The sequence below is a fragment of the Rhodamnia argentea genome, chromosome 3 (assembly GCF_020921035.1).
Source record: "Rhodamnia argentea isolate NSW1041297 chromosome 3, ASM2092103v1, whole genome shotgun sequence".
Taxonomy (NCBI): Eukaryota; Viridiplantae; Streptophyta; class Magnoliopsida; order Myrtales; family Myrtaceae; genus Rhodamnia; species Rhodamnia argentea.
This window is the reverse complement of record NC_063152.1, coordinates 33,745,354-33,762,593: the sequence shown is the minus strand read 5'-3', so window position 1 is coordinate 33,762,593 and position 17,240 is coordinate 33,745,354. Positions and strand designations below refer to the sequence as shown.

The 17,240-nt window shown below is 41.4% G+C and overlaps 3 protein-coding genes across 5 annotated transcripts; all 3 read left to right on the top strand.

Moving 5' to 3' along the window:
* The first annotated feature begins 109 nt into the window (after window positions 1-109).
* LOC115747944 (protein NTM1-like 9) lies at window positions 110-16,715 on the top strand. 2 transcript variants are annotated; one of them, XR_007197923.1, is made up of 8 exons: window positions 110-519; window positions 845-1,140; window positions 1,512-1,823; window positions 1,993-2,310; window positions 2,677-3,243; window positions 3,324-3,729; window positions 15,620-15,622; window positions 16,706-16,715. XR_007197923.1 is itself a non-coding variant. In XM_030684271.2 (6 exons), exons 1-6 carry the CDS (start codon window positions 354-356, stop codon window positions 3,618-3,620), a joined length of 1,956 nt encoding a protein of 651 aa, XP_030540131.1. In that variant the 5' UTR covers window positions 110-353; the 3' UTR covers window positions 3,621-3,872. The 2 variants fall into 2 exon arrangements, 1 of the variants encoding a protein (XP_030540131.1); XM_030684271.2 differs by lacking the exons at window positions 15,620-15,622; window positions 16,706-16,715 and having other exon boundaries at window positions 3,324-3,872.
* LOC115748039 lies at window positions 6,520-7,306 on the top strand. Its single transcript, XM_048276646.1, has 2 exons — window positions 6,520-6,763; window positions 7,166-7,306. Exon 1 carries the CDS (start codon window positions 6,560-6,562, stop codon window positions 6,734-6,736), a length of 177 nt encoding a protein of 58 aa, XP_048132603.1. The 5' UTR covers window positions 6,520-6,559; the 3' UTR covers window positions 6,737-6,763; window positions 7,166-7,306.
* LOC115748045 (heavy metal-associated isoprenylated plant protein 30-like) lies at window positions 13,281-15,404 on the top strand. 2 transcript variants are annotated; one of them, XM_048276644.1, is made up of 4 exons: window positions 13,281-13,652; window positions 14,632-14,707; window positions 14,842-15,165; window positions 15,202-15,404. In XM_048276644.1, exons 1-3 carry the CDS (start codon window positions 13,470-13,472, stop codon window positions 15,162-15,164), a joined length of 582 nt encoding a protein of 193 aa, XP_048132601.1. In that variant the 5' UTR covers window positions 13,281-13,469; the 3' UTR covers window position 15,165; window positions 15,202-15,404. The 2 variants fall into 2 exon arrangements, with proteins under 2 accessions (XP_048132601.1, XP_048132602.1); XM_048276645.1 differs by having other exon boundaries at window positions 13,283-13,652; window positions 14,842-15,162; window positions 15,199-15,404.
* Window positions 16,716-17,240: the final 525 nt, after the last annotated feature.

Below are 17,240 nucleotides of genomic sequence, written 5' to 3'. Positions count from 1 at the left end.
AACGTCCGGGGGCAAATCCGCAGTCGCGGCTAACGCGCTCCCCGCCGAAGGAAAGCACGTGCGGACGCTCGCACGTGCGGATGGATGTTGTTTATTTTTTCCGGTTTTTCCTCTTCACTGCCCGATAGAAAGCAGCTCTCGGGGAAGAAGAATCTGGTCAGTGTGCTGCGAGCGAAGACGGTCCAATCATTCAATCCCCATCGTCCCACTGGTTCGGCGATTCCCGAACGATTGTCCGGATTCTCTCTGCGAAGATACTAGAGGGGGATCCTTGGGCTTTTCGATAGCGCGTCTGCTCTTGCTCTGTTGATCTAAAGTTTGGGGCTGGTGCTTTTGCGCTTTCGGTTCTTGAAATGAGACTGTTGGCGATGGACTCGTTGCCTCTGGGGTTCAGATTCAGGCCGACCGACGAGGAGCTGATCAGTCACTACCTGAGGTTGAAGATCAATGGCCGCCACTCGCAGGTCCAGGTCATCCCCGAGATCGACGTCTGCAAATGGGAACCCTGGGATTTGCCTGGTGATTGTTCTCGCTTTGTTTCTTTTGTCCCTTTTCTAGGTTCCAAATTAGCGATTTCTGGGATTATTAGAATATTGAAGGGGCGAATTTTGGATAGTTGGTGCTCTGACGGATGATGCTAGGTTACCTTTATTCCCCAGTCAACTAGATTCCCTCTTGGAAAACCCGTGTAAGAGGGGGAAAAGAGTGAAATGCAAGATTTTTTTTTCTTTTTTGGGTAGAGTTTCTGTTGCTGCCGCCGGAATTGGTTTATTTAATTGCTGAGATGAAGTGATTCTTGGATAATGGGTCTTACCGTGGAATCTGCTTATGTGTGTGGTTGTAGGATTATCGGTGATAAAGAATGATGATCCGGAGTGGTTCTTCTTTTGCCCGCGGGACAGGAAGTACCCGAATGGGCATAGATCGAATCGGGCCACAGATGCTGGGTACTGGAAGGCCACGGGCAAGGACCGGACCATTAAGTCTCGCAAACCGGGTGGTGCTGCTGCTAGTTTGATTGGGATGAAGAAGACCTTGGTCTTCTACGAAGGTCGTGCGCCCAAGGGCAAGAGGACTCACTGGATTATGCACGAGTATCGCGCTACTGAGAAGGATCTTGATGGGACTGGACCCGGCCAGGTATGCAACGGCATTGCTTTTTATGCTCACTGTCGTGTTGTGCTGATGAATCTACACACTAACTTTGAGTGCATATTCTGTATTTGTGGTGATATATATTATGGTATGTTAGTTCCAGCATGGATTTCTGTAAACGACGAAAACTCAAAGCATTACTATATGGTGGCAATTCCTCGATCATAAATTGCAGGATGCAGGGGCCGCTATCTATAAAATGATGCCACCGACCAGTTACATTTAGATTGTTAGAAGGATAGGCTTGGGTGTTTCGAATTGATTGGTTGTGAAGAGAGTATTGATGAGTTTTCTATTATGCATGGAGCCTGGAATATATTTCTATGTCTTGTTCTTACTCTTTGTACTTGATGTAGGGTGCTTATGTCCTCTGTCGTTTGTTTCGGAAGACGGAGGAGAAGCCTGAAGTTGTGAAGTACGATGAAGTTGAACAAACTGGCTTATCTCCGACAGCCAAGTCCTCTCCTGACGAGACATTATCTGATGTAGTTCCAGAAACGCCTGTTTCCGATGTCCAAGAAAAATCACAATCAGATGGAATCAAGCGGTGGTTGACTGACAAGCTGGACAAAATGACTCCTAATGCTCAAATGCCTGTTGAGAGCTGCTGCAATAGTGTCATGGCCTCTGATTTGGAAGATGGTATCACTGATGGAACACCGTTGGAGGTAAAAATTTGCATCCTCCATGGAATAGCAATAGTTGTTTTTATCCTCCAAAAAGATTATGGAGTTATTATATCCTTGATACTACCTCCAAAGGACTTTGCTTGTTGACTTACAGCTGCTGTGAAGATGTCTACAGAAATTGCTAAATTTATTTGTTCATCCTGTGTAGGTACATCAATTGCATGAGAGTTACCCCGATCTTCCTTGTGATCCAGCTGATTGTAAAGTTTTCTCCCCTGAGCAGACACATCTTCAAACAGAGCAAGCTCCTTACATGGACATGGGTTCGCCTTTTGCCTTTGATTTTGGCAATGATCTTGATGGACTACATTTCCAGGATGGTACAAGTGAGCAGGACATCTCACTCTCAGATTTGTGGGGTGAGGTCTTCAATAATCAAGATGACTCCTGTGTAGAGTCCACCAGTCAGAAGAATTCAGTTATAGGAAGTGAGATTCCATTTGTGCATCAGGGTTACTTATCCCAGGTATGAGAAGGGGACAACAGCTTAGCTTCGGCATTATTGTGGAAAAGTGAAGCTATGATATTAATGACCTTGGGCAGAATTCCGAACTCGATAACGAGACGTCACAATAACTTGATGCTATAGATATTATTAATGGGCTATCATTGCACTAATACGGGTTTTTTAACTAAATCATCTTCTCCATTCCTTGCATCAATAGAATGTAACTAACACCTGCCTTAATTTGCCAATTATGTTGTTAAATTGACTACAACAAATTTCTGGTTTCACCAGTTTCACTTTTTTATATTGAACAAAGGTTTGATAGGCAGTTGAGATTATGTCAGATCAAATTCCAACATCTTCTCTTCCCTGTCGTCTTTGCAGTCGCTCCTAGATGTCAAAGATGATACATGGTATGATGGTCTTGTTGACGAGAGGAATTTGGTGGATGGGGTAACTTCATCTGGAGATGTTGCTTCAAATAATATGGCAGAATCAACTGGTGAATCTTTCAACGACGGTGGTAGAATTGCGATCAAGATCAGGCCACGTGACTCTGAAGTCCTACCGTACTCAAGTGGTTATGTAGCGCAGGGTACTGCTCCTAGGAGGCTTCGTCTGGGGGTGGATCGAGCTAATCAACTACCTAGAAGCGTAAAGAGAGAAGGAGATGATGAGGAAATGAGAGGCACTGGCTCTAACGGAGAAGAAGAAGTTCAATCAACTGCTAAGGAGACCTCTGTTGACCAAAGTGACAATATGACTGTTGGAGCCAATATCAAGATTAGGACTCGTCGACCTCGACATCAACCAGGCTCCGAGAATTCTATAGTTCAAGGTACTGCTGCCAGACGAATTCGGCTGCGTATGAACAGTCAATCTGGGTCCACTAGGGATGATGAAGTTAGATCTTCAAGCTATGATGAAGAAGTGCAATCTGCTCCTACCAAGGTAAACCAATCAGCACATTAGTTTTAAGGTCCTGTCTATGAACATGGATAATTTTCTAAGGCTGTTAATTTTCCTTTCAGGTCAAGGAAGAAGCGGACAATTGTTCTGATGGCGATGAACCAGAGAGAGACACCCAACTCCCTGCTCTCGATAAGACGGCAGAAATTGTTGAGGAGCCGTGTGCAAACTTGACGTTGGGGTGGGAACCAGGTGGGGAATCTTGTAGTCATCCCATGGCTTCAGCGTCGTTGGAAACACCTTCTGTACGCCGCCGTTCTGGCTCATTTTTACTTTTTGCAGTCGGCATCTCTCTCGTTATACTCCTGGCCATAGTTTTCTCCGGGGTACAGAGATCCATCAAGCCGGACATTGCGTAGAGAAAAAGCCGCTTCCCATCCCCGTCTATACATATATAGTGATTAGGGGGTGCTTATAACTTTATAAAGCAGAGGATGATGTAGATCTTTCATGAATTGTGTCTGTGCTGTAAAGTTTCCATGTATCTGGCTGAGAAAAAAGCCTTCTTTAGTTTGGCTTCTGGATTCGGTGAGACTTAACAGATTTTTCGTACTGTTTGGTAAGTGAGCTTTATTGTGCATATATTATTACTTCTTGCTATTCTGTTGGTATGGTTGAGTGCAGTGTGCATCAAGTTTCAAGTGGCAGCTTTAGGAGCAAGGGGGCCAACGAAGGGTTGGCAGACAATGCAAATGCATCCGGGCTCTAGCCATGAAGTTGTCCTATGTAATTTATGGGGTCATGGCACTCTTATGGATTCATGCGTGTTCTCGAATGGGACATGACTGGGGAATTTGGGATGTCTAGGAGATTCCTATTTATCTGAATCTCGGAACCCTCATATTATAGACCAATTTATCGAGCTGGTCGTGAATTGTGGGATTTTCTCCAGATGCAGACAATCATATAGGTTTATACAAGTGAGATGAAACACAGGTGATATAGACCGTAGATAGATAGAGGATTCAGAAAATCATAACACTTATTAATGCAAGCAATTTAGCGTGACTAGAGAGAGAGAGTATGTTTCCGTAAAGAAAAGAGTCAAGAGGAAAATCGGATGCTTTTTCGCCTTTTGAAAGTATTTATTGACGATTTATCTAAGCACATAGACAAGTTCGACTTAAAAAAAAGTGGCCAAATGGTTCCACGGGGGCCAATAAGCATTTGATTTTTGAAGGGAAATTATTAAAAAAGTTCTAAACCTATTGTAATTGTGCTAATTTAATCTTAAATTTTTATTTTGCTAGCTTAGTTATATACATTTTGTATTTATGCTAATTCTGATAGGCACATGAATTTTTTTAAAGAATTTTTTGAATTTTTATACATTTTTTTTTCTGCACTTGAGGTTGTCTATAGGTGAGAGCCTCGCCCGGTCTAGGCAAGGACCGTGATGCCCTTGCCAAATCTGGCCGAGCGAGGATGCCGTGGCCCTCGCCGGCCTCGAGCAATGATGTCATGGCCTTCGCCTGGTCTTGGTGAGGGTTGTCGGCCCTTAAGAAAAAAAGGAAGAAAAAACTACACTAAAAGAAAATTATGAAAAAATATAAAAAAATTAGAAAAATATTAAATTATTATGAAAAAAAAGTCCACGTCGATGCTGGCAGTGCCATGTCGGTGTTGGCCGGCCAAAGTTGATCGAATGAACTGAATCGGTACAAATATAATAGATTTTTGAATTTTTTTTTTTTTTGGTAAATTTCTTGATTTTTGGACCATGATTACAGCACCATCCCCTCCAATTTGTCAGTATAGGTGGAGATTTCGTCCGAAGACAACATGTCAGATGTATAGCTGTTGACCGTGCAGTGTACCCAACGGTTGGAAGCACTCAGCCCCCGTGAGCTTATTCAATACAAGGACACATGCGACGTGTTTAAGGATTATCCGAATTTCATTTATCACTTGCAAAATGAGAGTTCACACTTTGAACGATACTACACATAACACCCCAAAGGTCCGATCACACGATATGGCCATGATATAAAGTTTTGATCAGTCAAAATTGATCGAATGGATTGAATCAATATAATTACAACGGGTTTAGAATTTTTTTTTGGTAATTCTCCCGATTTTTGGACCACCGATTACAATACCATCCCCTCTAATTTGTCGGTATAGGCGGAGATTTCCTTCGAACATGACCCGTCGGATATATAGTCGCTGACCATGCAATGTACCCATCGGTTGGAAGCACTCGGCCCCCGGCGAGCTTATTCAGTAGATGGACACATATGGCGTGTTTAACGATTGGCCGAATTTCATTTATCACTTGCAAAATGGCAGTTGATACTTTGAACGATCCAACACATAACACCCCATTGGTCCAATCGCGCGAGATGACCAGAGAAACCGGCAATCAATATCTATGAGTTCGGCAAAGAGTGAAGTAAGCAAGTAGCTATACTTTAACAATAATTTAAATCGGACTAAAGCCCAATCCAAACCCGACCCGCATGAGCTGGCAATCCTGAATGATGTTCAAAGGCCAAAAAAGAAAAAGAAAAAAGGGTTAATGGAAAACCTGGAAAGGATGGAATTTAAGGAAGAGTGGATAAGGATGGGGAAGGATATGGACGATGCCAGAGACAGGCAGCTTTCATTTATTTCATTAAACATTGAAAACTCCAAAAGACCCATCACCAGTACTTTTCTAACAAGTGTCAGGTCTGGATTGATTTAAATATTTCTATTTAGTGCCGTCTACATTCCATGATATAAACTTGATGGGGCATCTCAAAATTATTATATATATATTCTTAAGAAAGAGGATCTTAATAAAAACATGAAATAACCAACTTAATTTCAAATAAGAGTCCAAACTTATCGACCCGACAAATCTTTATCCATTCAGAGTATCGAATTGGGTCAAGGTAGAAGTTATCGGATAAAATCACCCATGCTCTAGTTATTTGAATAAGCAACGCGCAAATCGACTGATTAGTGAATTTAGATACTTATTTGAGAGTAAATTATCCACTTCAAGCTTTTATTTCAAAAACAAGATCTGCTTTCAAGTCTTCTTTTGAGGAATGAATCGCACCTTATACCCTTAATCGCAATTTACCATTTTTTTTTTTTGGTCGAAGCAATTTCCCAAATTTAAAAATTTGAAAACATGTCACGTTCGGCTTACTAATGTTAATTTTGGCGGTTCATACGCGCCCCCATAAAACCCCACATCTCGTAGGACCCAATCCTTCTACATGAGTCACAGATTTCCCCAGTACATACCCTTGGCCCGGTTTCAGTTGAAGTGGCAATTGAGAGAGAGAGAGAGAGAGAGAGAGAGAGGATGATCCTGGTGGCGATAGTGGCGGAGCTGATGGCGCAGTACACGGCGGTGCTGGCGAGGGTGCTCCAGCATCTGTTCCACGGCGCGCCGCTCCCGCGGAGGGTCCGCTTCCTCATCCTCCGCAGCCTCCCCTTCGCCCCCTCCGCCCCTCCTCCCTTCTTCCGAGCCCCTGCGTGATCTAATTTTCCCAAGTTGCTTTCACTCGTAAGTCCTCTCTTTTCCTCGACCAAATTTTGCGGACATAGCATAGAGATCAGCAACCTTGTACATCAGTCGATGCAGTACAGGAATCTGGGACTTCTTTGACACCCTTTTCGTGGATTAATCTTAACATTTTCATCTGTTTTTCTTTTTTCTTTTTGCCTGCTGGGTTCAAGATATTGAGGTTTTGGTCACTATAAATGTCCTGAGTTGGATTTTGGCGCTTGAAGATGTCTCTTTTTTCCGCTCCATATCATTCGTTATCAGCCCGGTTGTCGGGTTTAAAGAACGCTTTCGACGAAACATTTTTACAAAGACGAGATATTGTTTTCAAGGCCATATACACAGATGGCAGAAGACAGCCTGCTGAATCAAACGCTGCGATCTTTTCTTCATCACATTCAGGACATTATAGAGAAAGAAATAGAATCATTCCGCTTATTGAATCAGATTTCGGACAGTACTTTCTGCCAAACGTGAATCGACACGAAGTACGAACATGATCGCAGTGCTCTCGTGACGCGAATTGAGAGCCTTTCGTCACATCCGCAACGTGGAGGGCGGTCGTCGAGTCTGATGTGACGGATGGCGGCGTTCGGTTTGGTGCCAGAAGAATGGTGTAGAAGGTTTGCCAACTTTCATTTCCCGTGTCTTCTCGTTTTCTTCTTTTTTCCTTTCCTTTTCGTTGAGGTGATGTGTCCGGATTGATCTGGGTCTCCGTCTTGGCCTGTCCTTTATTCGTTCATTTTTCAAATTCAAGTACGCGAGCGGGATTGGATTGATGGTTCCAATCAATTTGAGCAAGCCCGGCACCGCCAGCCCCGGCGTTGGTGACAAAGAAAGGCCCGGTTATCTTATCTACAGCGGTGAAACGACTGAGGAATTCAAATTAGCAATCAGAAATCTTTAAATTACTCGGGAATTTATGTTGTTAATGGAGAGTATGAAATTTCACGCTCTTAAAAAATTACTCGCCGACCATTGTGACGATACATGATGAGAAATTTGAAATTCCTTATGACAATTTTATACATTTAAAGAATGTAATTTTGCGCGACGTATACATAATGTGGTAGTAGTGATGCCGTATGTTCAATCAATTAAAAGTGAGTTGGATATACGCACTGTGATAACTAGGATGTGATCCATAGCATATATATGATGATGATTGGTCGTTTATATCACGCGTGGTATATGCGTCCTGTAAAGGCCCTTCCTCAGCAGGTGAAAATCACCAAGAAAGAGTCAGGAAAGAGAGGAAGAAAACTAGTTTGATGGCCACTAGGGCTTGCGGGCAGCGCACCGGTTTTCTCCAAATGGTCCTCAAATTTTCACATTTGAAGCAAAAAAGCCCAAACCTCAAATGGTCAACACGATCTACCCCTTTTTGGGGCTAAGCCCAACTAGGGAAAAAGAGTGTTACATAACGTTTGAAGAATAATAAGGTGGTCGGCGATGGAAATGGACAGATGTTACTTATAGGTCGTTATTGGCCACACAATATATATATATATCTCTTTCTGATGGGAATTGCAGATGTATGAGCACATTATCAATCTACCCAGCCATTTCCCCCCTAAAATAGAATACTTGTACAGAAATTCTGAGAGAGATCTCAAAGGAATCATCACAGTATAGCACAAGTGGAGCTTCCCTCATCGCCGCTAGCGGTGGCTGAGGAGAATCGATCGACGGCCTTCACTCTGAGCCACTTACGGCAAAGATAGTGTCGGTCTTTCAGGACCCACTTTGGACTAGGGGTGATCAATCCCCGGTCCGGTTCGGTCCGGTTCCCCTAAAAAATCGAGAACCGGACCGGTGGTCTTGGTTCCTGGGTGGTTCCAAGGAACCTGTGCTCGAGGAACATTTCTGCACCTGTAATTATCTTCTCAATCTTGCATCGGTTTGACATCTTTCCACTTCTGTATTTTGTCGGTGGCCTTCTCTAGGTTAATCTTCGATACATGCTTGCCATGTGCTCTTTAACTTTTTACAAAGAGGCTGTGCATTGTTCCTTGACTTTCCATGAAAAACACTGTGTAAGAACAATGGGTGAGGCACAGGGACAGTCAGGATCTGCTGCTAGGACTTGGAAGAGAAGTGAAGAGGCAAAAAAAGAGGGCTGCGAAGTGAAGCAAAGCAAACCCTAAACAAGTAAACATTAGATTTACTTTTAAAAAATTTTAAAAAAATTGACCAGTCCGGTCCGAGAGGTTCGGTCCGGTCCTATATCCTTGGAACAGGAAATTGGACCGTTTGGTCACCGGTTCCAATTTTAGGAACTGGGAACCGGACCGGACTGGACCCCTCTAGAGCCGGGAACAGGACCATCGGTCTAGATCCGGTTCAGGCGATCCGATTTGCTCACCCCTACTTTGGATAGCTCGAGCACCTCACCTCGCAACACATTGTTTCCCCAAATGTTTGTTGACACCAACGCCAAAGTACCAAAGCCAATTTATGTGGAATTAACTCACCAGTTTCACAATGAAACTATGGACGGTGACGATGCATTTGATGGCCATCGGTTTTGAACTGCTTATTGGCCAACGGGTGATGACTCCTCCTACCGATCCTTCCCCCTTCCAGAAAAAATTTGTTGTCTTTAACGAATTCTCCCTCCCTCAGATATGGTTTCTCTTCTCCCAACAAAAAAGCGCGGTCGCTTCCCCTTCTGCGGGGTCTTTTCTGAGGGGGAGAGTTCCATTCTCTCTCCCTCCCCCTCCCCCTCTCATTCTGCCTCTTTGTTTTGATATCTTCATGTCCTTCTCTTTTTTTCAGTTTTCTTCGGTGATTTCACGAACGATCCCATTGACTTTCTTCACGTGGAAGGTTTTGTGTGGTGAGTTCAGAAGTTCGAAGCGCAAGCTGTCTCGAAAGAATCTGCTATTTCGGATCTGCTTGCTTGTTTCGGCTCGGTGCTTGCTTCATATAGTCCAAGACTGCTCTACTATTGCTTTTGCAGTCAGCTTATCTAAAAGTCATTTTGTGATCATTTACTTTCTGTTTTGCAGGTGTTCTCTCCCAATCTAGAGTTAGATTTAGATCCGGGTGATCTTCTATTTCAATTTAGAAATAGGTTTAGGATTTACAAAGCATTAGATGTTCTTTTTCAACCCACTGGTATTATTATTATTGTCTCTATACAATGATGGTGTTGGAGGCGCTGAACTTAGGTGCATACCGCTTTTGGAAAAGCCGTAGTTACGGGAGAGAGGACTTTCAGCACATGTTCATTACGGATATTGATACGAGATTTGGTGATGGGTCATCGTTTGTCCTTTGATACGTCTTTGTGAAATGAACGAGTCTCTACAAGTTGGACTAAGTTGATTTATCTTTTAGATTTACTTGCTTTGTTTAATTAACATTTTTATCTTGAAGTTATGTATCCTCCTTCGAATGTAACGAAAATTTTATTTAGTACAAAAAAATTACGCATAAAGTATCAAATTTATTGCGTCTTTGTTAATTTAATAATGAACCTTTTAATTTTGTCAATTCAGTCATAAATATTTTTATGTTTGCCAATTGAAATCATAGGGAAAATTTTGGTCGAAAATCGCTAACGTCGACACCGACCATCATAGGTAACACGATCGCACCGACGTCACTTTTTTAATATTTAAGTTTTTCTTATTTATTTATTTATTTTTCTTACTATGCCCTCATCGAATGGGGGCGAGGGCTGGGACGCCCCGTTGCTCGACCTCGCCAATTATGGTCGAGGCCATCGTGACCACGAGCTAGGCCGGCCTCGCCCACAGCCCTCACCGGGGGCCCGCAAAGGCTTGGCACTTTACAAAAAAAACAAAACAACAAAGAAGAAAAAAGTTATAAAATTTACAAAAAAATTGAAATATATTCCATGTTAGCGACGATTGTGCCATGTAGGACGGCTAGTATCCACGTCAACAATTTTAGGCCAAAATTTGTCGCATGGACTCAATTGGCAAAAGGTGAAATGATTTGAGACTCAATTAGTAAAATTAATAGGGTTTAGAGCTGAATTGATAAAAGGGCAATAAGTCCCGACTTTTTTTTGTCAATCCCCCCTTCAACATCCGTGTTAGGTGTTTTGATCTTTAATGTCTGTTAGTACTTACTAGATTATGCAGAAAAAAAGAGACAAAAGACGACTACGATTGAACTAATCCCTCGTGCATACCTCGAGATCCGAATCGCCTAGTATTGGGATTTCCGTGATATGGGTGACATTACTCAAATGAGGCCGTCCAAATGAAAATTTACGGCCTTATTTGAACCACGTTTAGGATTCAAAATTTTTCAAACCCCAAAAAAATTCCCGTCCATATTTTTTTCCCCCTTTTCAACATATGACGTGGCTCAAATCAAGCCGTCTATTATCATTTGGATGGCCTGATTTGAGTAATGTCACGCATGTGACAGAAATCTCAATGTTAGGCGATCCAAATCCCATACGTCGCTGATTCGAACCGTTAAGGCATTGAACTATTTTACGAGGTGCTAATATAATTTAACTTTGTTAGCTCAAAGCAAAGCAAAAGGTTGGTGGAAAAACAGTGCGCACTAAAACCTGATCTCTCCTGAATTTGAGCATTCTTATTTCTTTAAAAGCTTCCCGCTTGTCCATGTCGAAGATTGAAAGCAACGAATGGGTCTAGATGGAAAAATTAAACTATCATGTTCATGTAAGAAAAAGGCTAAGCAAGATAGCATCCATTATGACCATGAGGGAATAAATCTATCCAAATGTAATAGAGACCCGCACAGCCGCGGTCATCAAATAAAAATTGCATCTTTTCTTTTGGTGGGGTCCTAGCGAGGGTAAAATTTAAACTTAAATGAGGCAGTAGTGGCATTAGAATGCAGTGCTTGAATATCCTCTTAAAAATAATCTATGTAAAGAAATATAAAGTTTGCAAGGTACAATATCTTCCAATTGAATACATGAGGACAAGTACCCTAGAGAGAGCCCTTTTTTTTTTTCCTCGCCCTTCGAATTTTTATTAGGTCCACTGATGGTTGAATTGAAAATTTTCGCGAGTACAAATGCTCTCGCCCGGATCTTGTGAGGGGTGGCCTCGCCTCAACGGCCCCCGGCAAGGCTACCCAGCCCTTGCCGGTGACCGGTGTCATGGCGGCCACCGGCCAAAATGAAGGGAAAAAACACAAAGAAAAAAAGTAAGAAAAAGAAAAAAAAAAAGAAAAAGGAAAAAAAAAGCAAATGACAAAAAATGCATTTGGTCAAATTTTTCTTTAAAATAAAGATGGCACTTCAGGCCTTTATTTGAGACAAGATGCTTTTGAGACTCTTATTTGAGAAAATGATAGCACTTCAAGCCCTTATTTGAAATTTTCCTAAAGAATAATTCTTCATGATATTTGGTTAACATAATTAAAACTAGTAGTAATACTTCCTCTTCGGGCAATTGCTAGCTAGAAGAATAGAATTTTAGGGTGCGTTTGTTTCGTGAAAAAAAAAATTGAATGATAAAATATCTTTCTAAAAATGATTGCTTATACCGCTTACAAAAATGAACGAATGAAAAATATTTGTCCACAAAAATAGTTACACATAAACTGTTGCCAATAATAAAAATATTTTTATTAATTAATTATTTTAAGTGATACAAGCAATTGTTTTGAGGAGGATGTTTAGCAAATCATATTTTCAACGAAACATACGGAGACTTGGTGGTTTTTCTTCGTGCATGCTTTCATCATCATGTGACACATCCATGACTTGGAAGGCACTGAAAAATGAAGGAATATGAACTTTGCTAGGCTTTCTAGATGAATGCTGTGTCTTGTCCTAAACTAGGGCTTTTTATTCCCTAACCGCCTATATAAAAAATCTGGCCTCAATAAACTAATCTTTGGAAATGCAAAATGTGCTCTCTAAACCCTATCTTAGAATCGGAATCGAACGGACTTTCTTAAATTCAAATCCACGTATTATGTCATGCATCGAATAAGGGCTTGTAGAAACGAAACCTTTCGATGCACATAGCCTACAGTATTGTGGATATCTTTGATTATATTCTTGGGGAATTAACTAAGATCTCCAAACCAATAGTGATAGAGCTGAATATTGCAAAATACAATGTATGATAAGCCCAAGAAAACCCTAGATAAAATTTGTGTAAAAGAAGATGAAGGAAAGGAAAGATTTTTTTTTTTTTTGAGAATATATGTTCGACTTTGCATCAAGAACGACCTTAGCTTTCCCTTGCTTAAGCCCTCAATCCCAGTCCTTTGAGACCTGACAAATATTCTCTTCTATCTTAGGTGTCAGAAGCCATGTTAGCTTGACCCACGTTTGAAGAAAAAATAAACTTCGATAATGGCTGAGAGATCGATCGATACCATTCCTTTGCCCCTAAAGAATATCTTGTTGTCTTCTTTTTGTAACTTGAATATGATTTGTGTTGGGGTGACCCATCGTTGTGGTTCTTCATGTATGTGAAGTGAATTAGGTCACAAGGAACTGCGCCCTCACTACTTGGGAATAGTATAAGAGAACTTTGGAATATATCTCCCTCCCCCAGCAGATAAAAACCTAAAGGAAGCGATGCCAAAAAGATCTCAGGTTGAAGAATATCTTCTGCGGCTGGCTTTTGTTTTAGTTAGTTTCCACGACTATCTCTTTGTTTCTCCCGTCTTATCTTTCTTCGTGTTCTCTGCTTAGTGTGTGCGTATAAAAGAAACCCCTGGTTGGTTCACCATGGCCACCGCCCTAAACAAGGCCTTTCGCTTCGTCTTCTCGACCATTTCGTACTGTTTATTCTTTCGCTATCCGAGCGAACATAGAGACATCCACCACCACCACCACCCCCACCGCCACCACCTCCACCACCACCACCACCTCAAGTACACGATGCCTAAAGGAAAGCCTCTCTCTTTGCAGGTTCGTTTTCATTGATAAGATAACCCTAGTAATTGGTTGTGTTATCTCTCACTTTGTTTTTTCCTTTTTGGGCATGGTGTTGGGGGATTTTGTGTCTTGCTTGAGCTTCCATATGGGATTTCTATTGTCCACTTTTTATGAAAAAGGAAGTTGGAAAAACACATAAAAGGACTTTCCAACTTGTGTGTCAAAATCTTACATGAGACTCTTGATATGTTCAACTCCATGGTCCCTCCCTTCCCATGCAACTTCAAACTACATACGAAAGTACGCTAGATTTATACCTTTTGACTCTCTTTTTTCTGTCTTTGACAATATGAAGTAGTAGAAACGTTTTGAGTACTAATTTCAAATATTTCTGTTTGGTCGTCCTTGTCCCGATCAACCAGGAAGATTTACGCAACTAATCACTAATCACCTTTTAGATCAATCGGTTGTGCTTTCACAAAATTCTTCAACAGTCCAAAGCTTGAGGAGGTTACATCTCCAGATTCGAGAGATGCACCCTATGTCTCTTTATATGATCTTGCAAATATTAATACCAACATAAAGTTGCTTCTCATGATAACATCACAAGTTGTAGGAACCAACCCACATGTGAGATTCACCCCATTAATCTGTAAACTGCCTCAAATTAATCTTCGGACACGAGGGTTTAGATGGCATACTAGTAGAAAACGTGCACAAATCGCAAATGAAATCAAGTTTGTATGGTGAAAGGACTAGATGAACAGAAAGAGATGAGAAGAAAGAAGGCTTTTGCTTAGTCCAGGTGGTTTCGTATAAGAGAATAAAGAGAACAAAGTTTTAGGATAGCTTTCCATCAACCCCTTTGGTTTCCTACATGTGAATGCAATTGCATAAAGCAAGAGAACAGATGGAATATAATACGAAAGGCGTGTGAGAACCGTGTAAGAGTTAGTGGAAACAGCATATTTTTAAATTATTTTTTTTGCTTTTTCTGTGTTTTGCTTTCTAGACTGTGGAGCTCAAAGTCAGGATGTGTTGCACTGGCTGCGAGAGAGTCGTCAAAAACGCCATTTACAAGCTCAGAGGTCTCTCTCTCTCTCTCTCTCTAGTAAAAAGTGCTGCAAAGATAGTTTCTACACAGAACAAATGTATCTCCTGCTGATTTTACCCCTTTTTAGTCTGTTTTGTTCTTAAGATGAATCTGATTTAATGCTTGTAGGGGTCGACTCGGTGGAAGTGGACTTGGAGATGGAAAAGGTGACGGCGGTCGGATACGTCGATCGGAACAAGGTGTTGAAAGCAGTGAGGCGGGCGGGGAAGAGAGCTGAGTTTTGGCCGTACCCCAACCCGCCACTCTACTTCACCTCCTCCGAGGACTACTTCAGGGACACGACCAAGGAGTTTAAAGAGAGCTACAACTACTACCGCCATGGCTACAACATCGGCGACAGGCATGGCAACATCCCGGTGACTCACCGCGGGGACGACAAAGTCAGCAACATGTTCAATGACGACAACGTCAACGCCTGTTGCCTCATGTAAATAGCGTGAAAAGAAAAGAAAAACCAAGAAAAAAAAAACTTAAAATAACGTGACGACATATGAAGAGGGTCTAGATAAGGGATGTGTTTGATTATGCGAGGGTAATTGTAAAGAGGAAGTTGTCTTGTGTGATATGAGCCTTGGACTGTGTTAATTTGCCAATGTCAAAGGCTTTAATTTCTTTGCTTTAAGGATGGGTTGTACAGGAATATATTCAAATGGAATGGTTCCCAAGCTTAGCGACACGTGGCTTTCACACCATTAATTTCTTTTGCGAGAATATATATGTTTCAGAAACATAAATGAAATGTCATATGTTTCGGAATTATTGCATGTTTGACGGGTTTGAGTTGAATTGATTTCTTTTTGCTTTCGTTAAATTTTTTATTACATTATGTTTGATGAACGGGGGACCGCGTATGTGAAATAAATTGAGGTGGATATTATTAAGTTAGTAGGTGAAGGGAGATCATATATATAAAAATGGCATATAAATTTTATAGACAAACGAAGTGAGATATATTAACATGAATTATCTACTAGGGTTTTTTTTCCTTGTGTTACCCAATCAATCCTACACGATTGTACGAGTATAAATTCGGTCCTAAACTCTTTCGCCGGAATTTCTCCGCGACAAAATATCTTTTATCGAAATTAATTCTTCGGCTTTTAAATGTGATAAGTGTCCTGTGGTGATATTGGAGAAGAAAGTTATAAAGGATCAGAAAATCGATGCTTGAGGTTTGCAAAGACTCCAATAGAATTACACAAAAGTTATCTCAATCAATGTTTGACTCACTCGCGATATTTCGTCAGTACAACTCAAAGGAATCAATACATATGGGTTTGAAAGGAAATACACAAACTCAGACCAAACCAGAGTTCGACTCGATGGATTGGCTCAGTGAGTACAAATTCTCTCAAGGAACGACGAACTAACGCACCTAAAACAATGGCAAAGTTTGACTAGACGGCAAGGCACATTTCGACAATACACCAGAGTTTGATTTGATGGTGCGGTATTAGAGATAAAGATAAACATCGGAGTTTGACTTGACAAAGAAGATTTGAAAGCTACAGCTAAGAAAAAAAAAGTGCAGTATGATAAGTAAAATAAGATAAATTTGTTGGTTTGTTCATGGGGCCTTCTTCTGCGGTTGTTTGATGGTATTTATAATGGTTGAAGGGATAACTGCTCTTCAGCGGTTTGTGATTTTAACTCGCCATTAGCTGTCACGTTTGACATCTTCCACAACCCTTTTGAGCGGGTCTTCAAGCGGTTATTTAACTTCAGATAACTGTCAATATCTCAGCTCTAGCTTAACCTCTTTTCTCGAGACAATCGTGCCCACGTTCTCCACTTCTCAGGACTTTTAAGTCAAAAAATCCCAATAATTGTCGATAGATATTTCTGCTGACCTTCTTTCAATCGTCTGGCTTTTGTTCTCGTCTTTCAAGTTTTGTGGACTTTTTGACCATATTCTCAAGGACTTATTTCAAATTTATCTGCCTAAAGCTGCTCTTTCATCAAGGGATTTAAGGGAGAAATTTTCGTATTCTTTCACGCTCCTTGAAAAGTTCTTGAATCCTTAGCGTGATTACCTTTAATTGGCACCTATGTTGATAGCTTACCTTATCCATCCTTGATACGCTTCTCCACTCTGAACACGCGGCGTTATCTTTGCTACTTAGATAGGTGGCATTGCCCCCTTGGTAATGTCTATAACCTGCTTGCTGCTTCGCATCAACCGACACCTCCAATCGGCCTTACTTGCTTTGCACGTGATTTCTTCATGCTCTATTGAAATGCCTACCACTCACGTGTTTGTCACGCATGTCAATTCCTCACGTGTTTTGCATGTGCATCAATTTCTCACGTGCACATCACGTGTTTTGGAGGGCGGATAATTTTGAGTGCCAACATAAACATTTTAATTCCTACAGAGGGTAACTTGCCGGCGATCCATGTCAACCTCAATCCAGACCTTAAACAATTTGTCCGCGATCATCTCGACCGTGATGGCGTGGAACCTGGAGCCCCCACAACTTCGAAATCTCTGAAAATTTCTCTTTGAA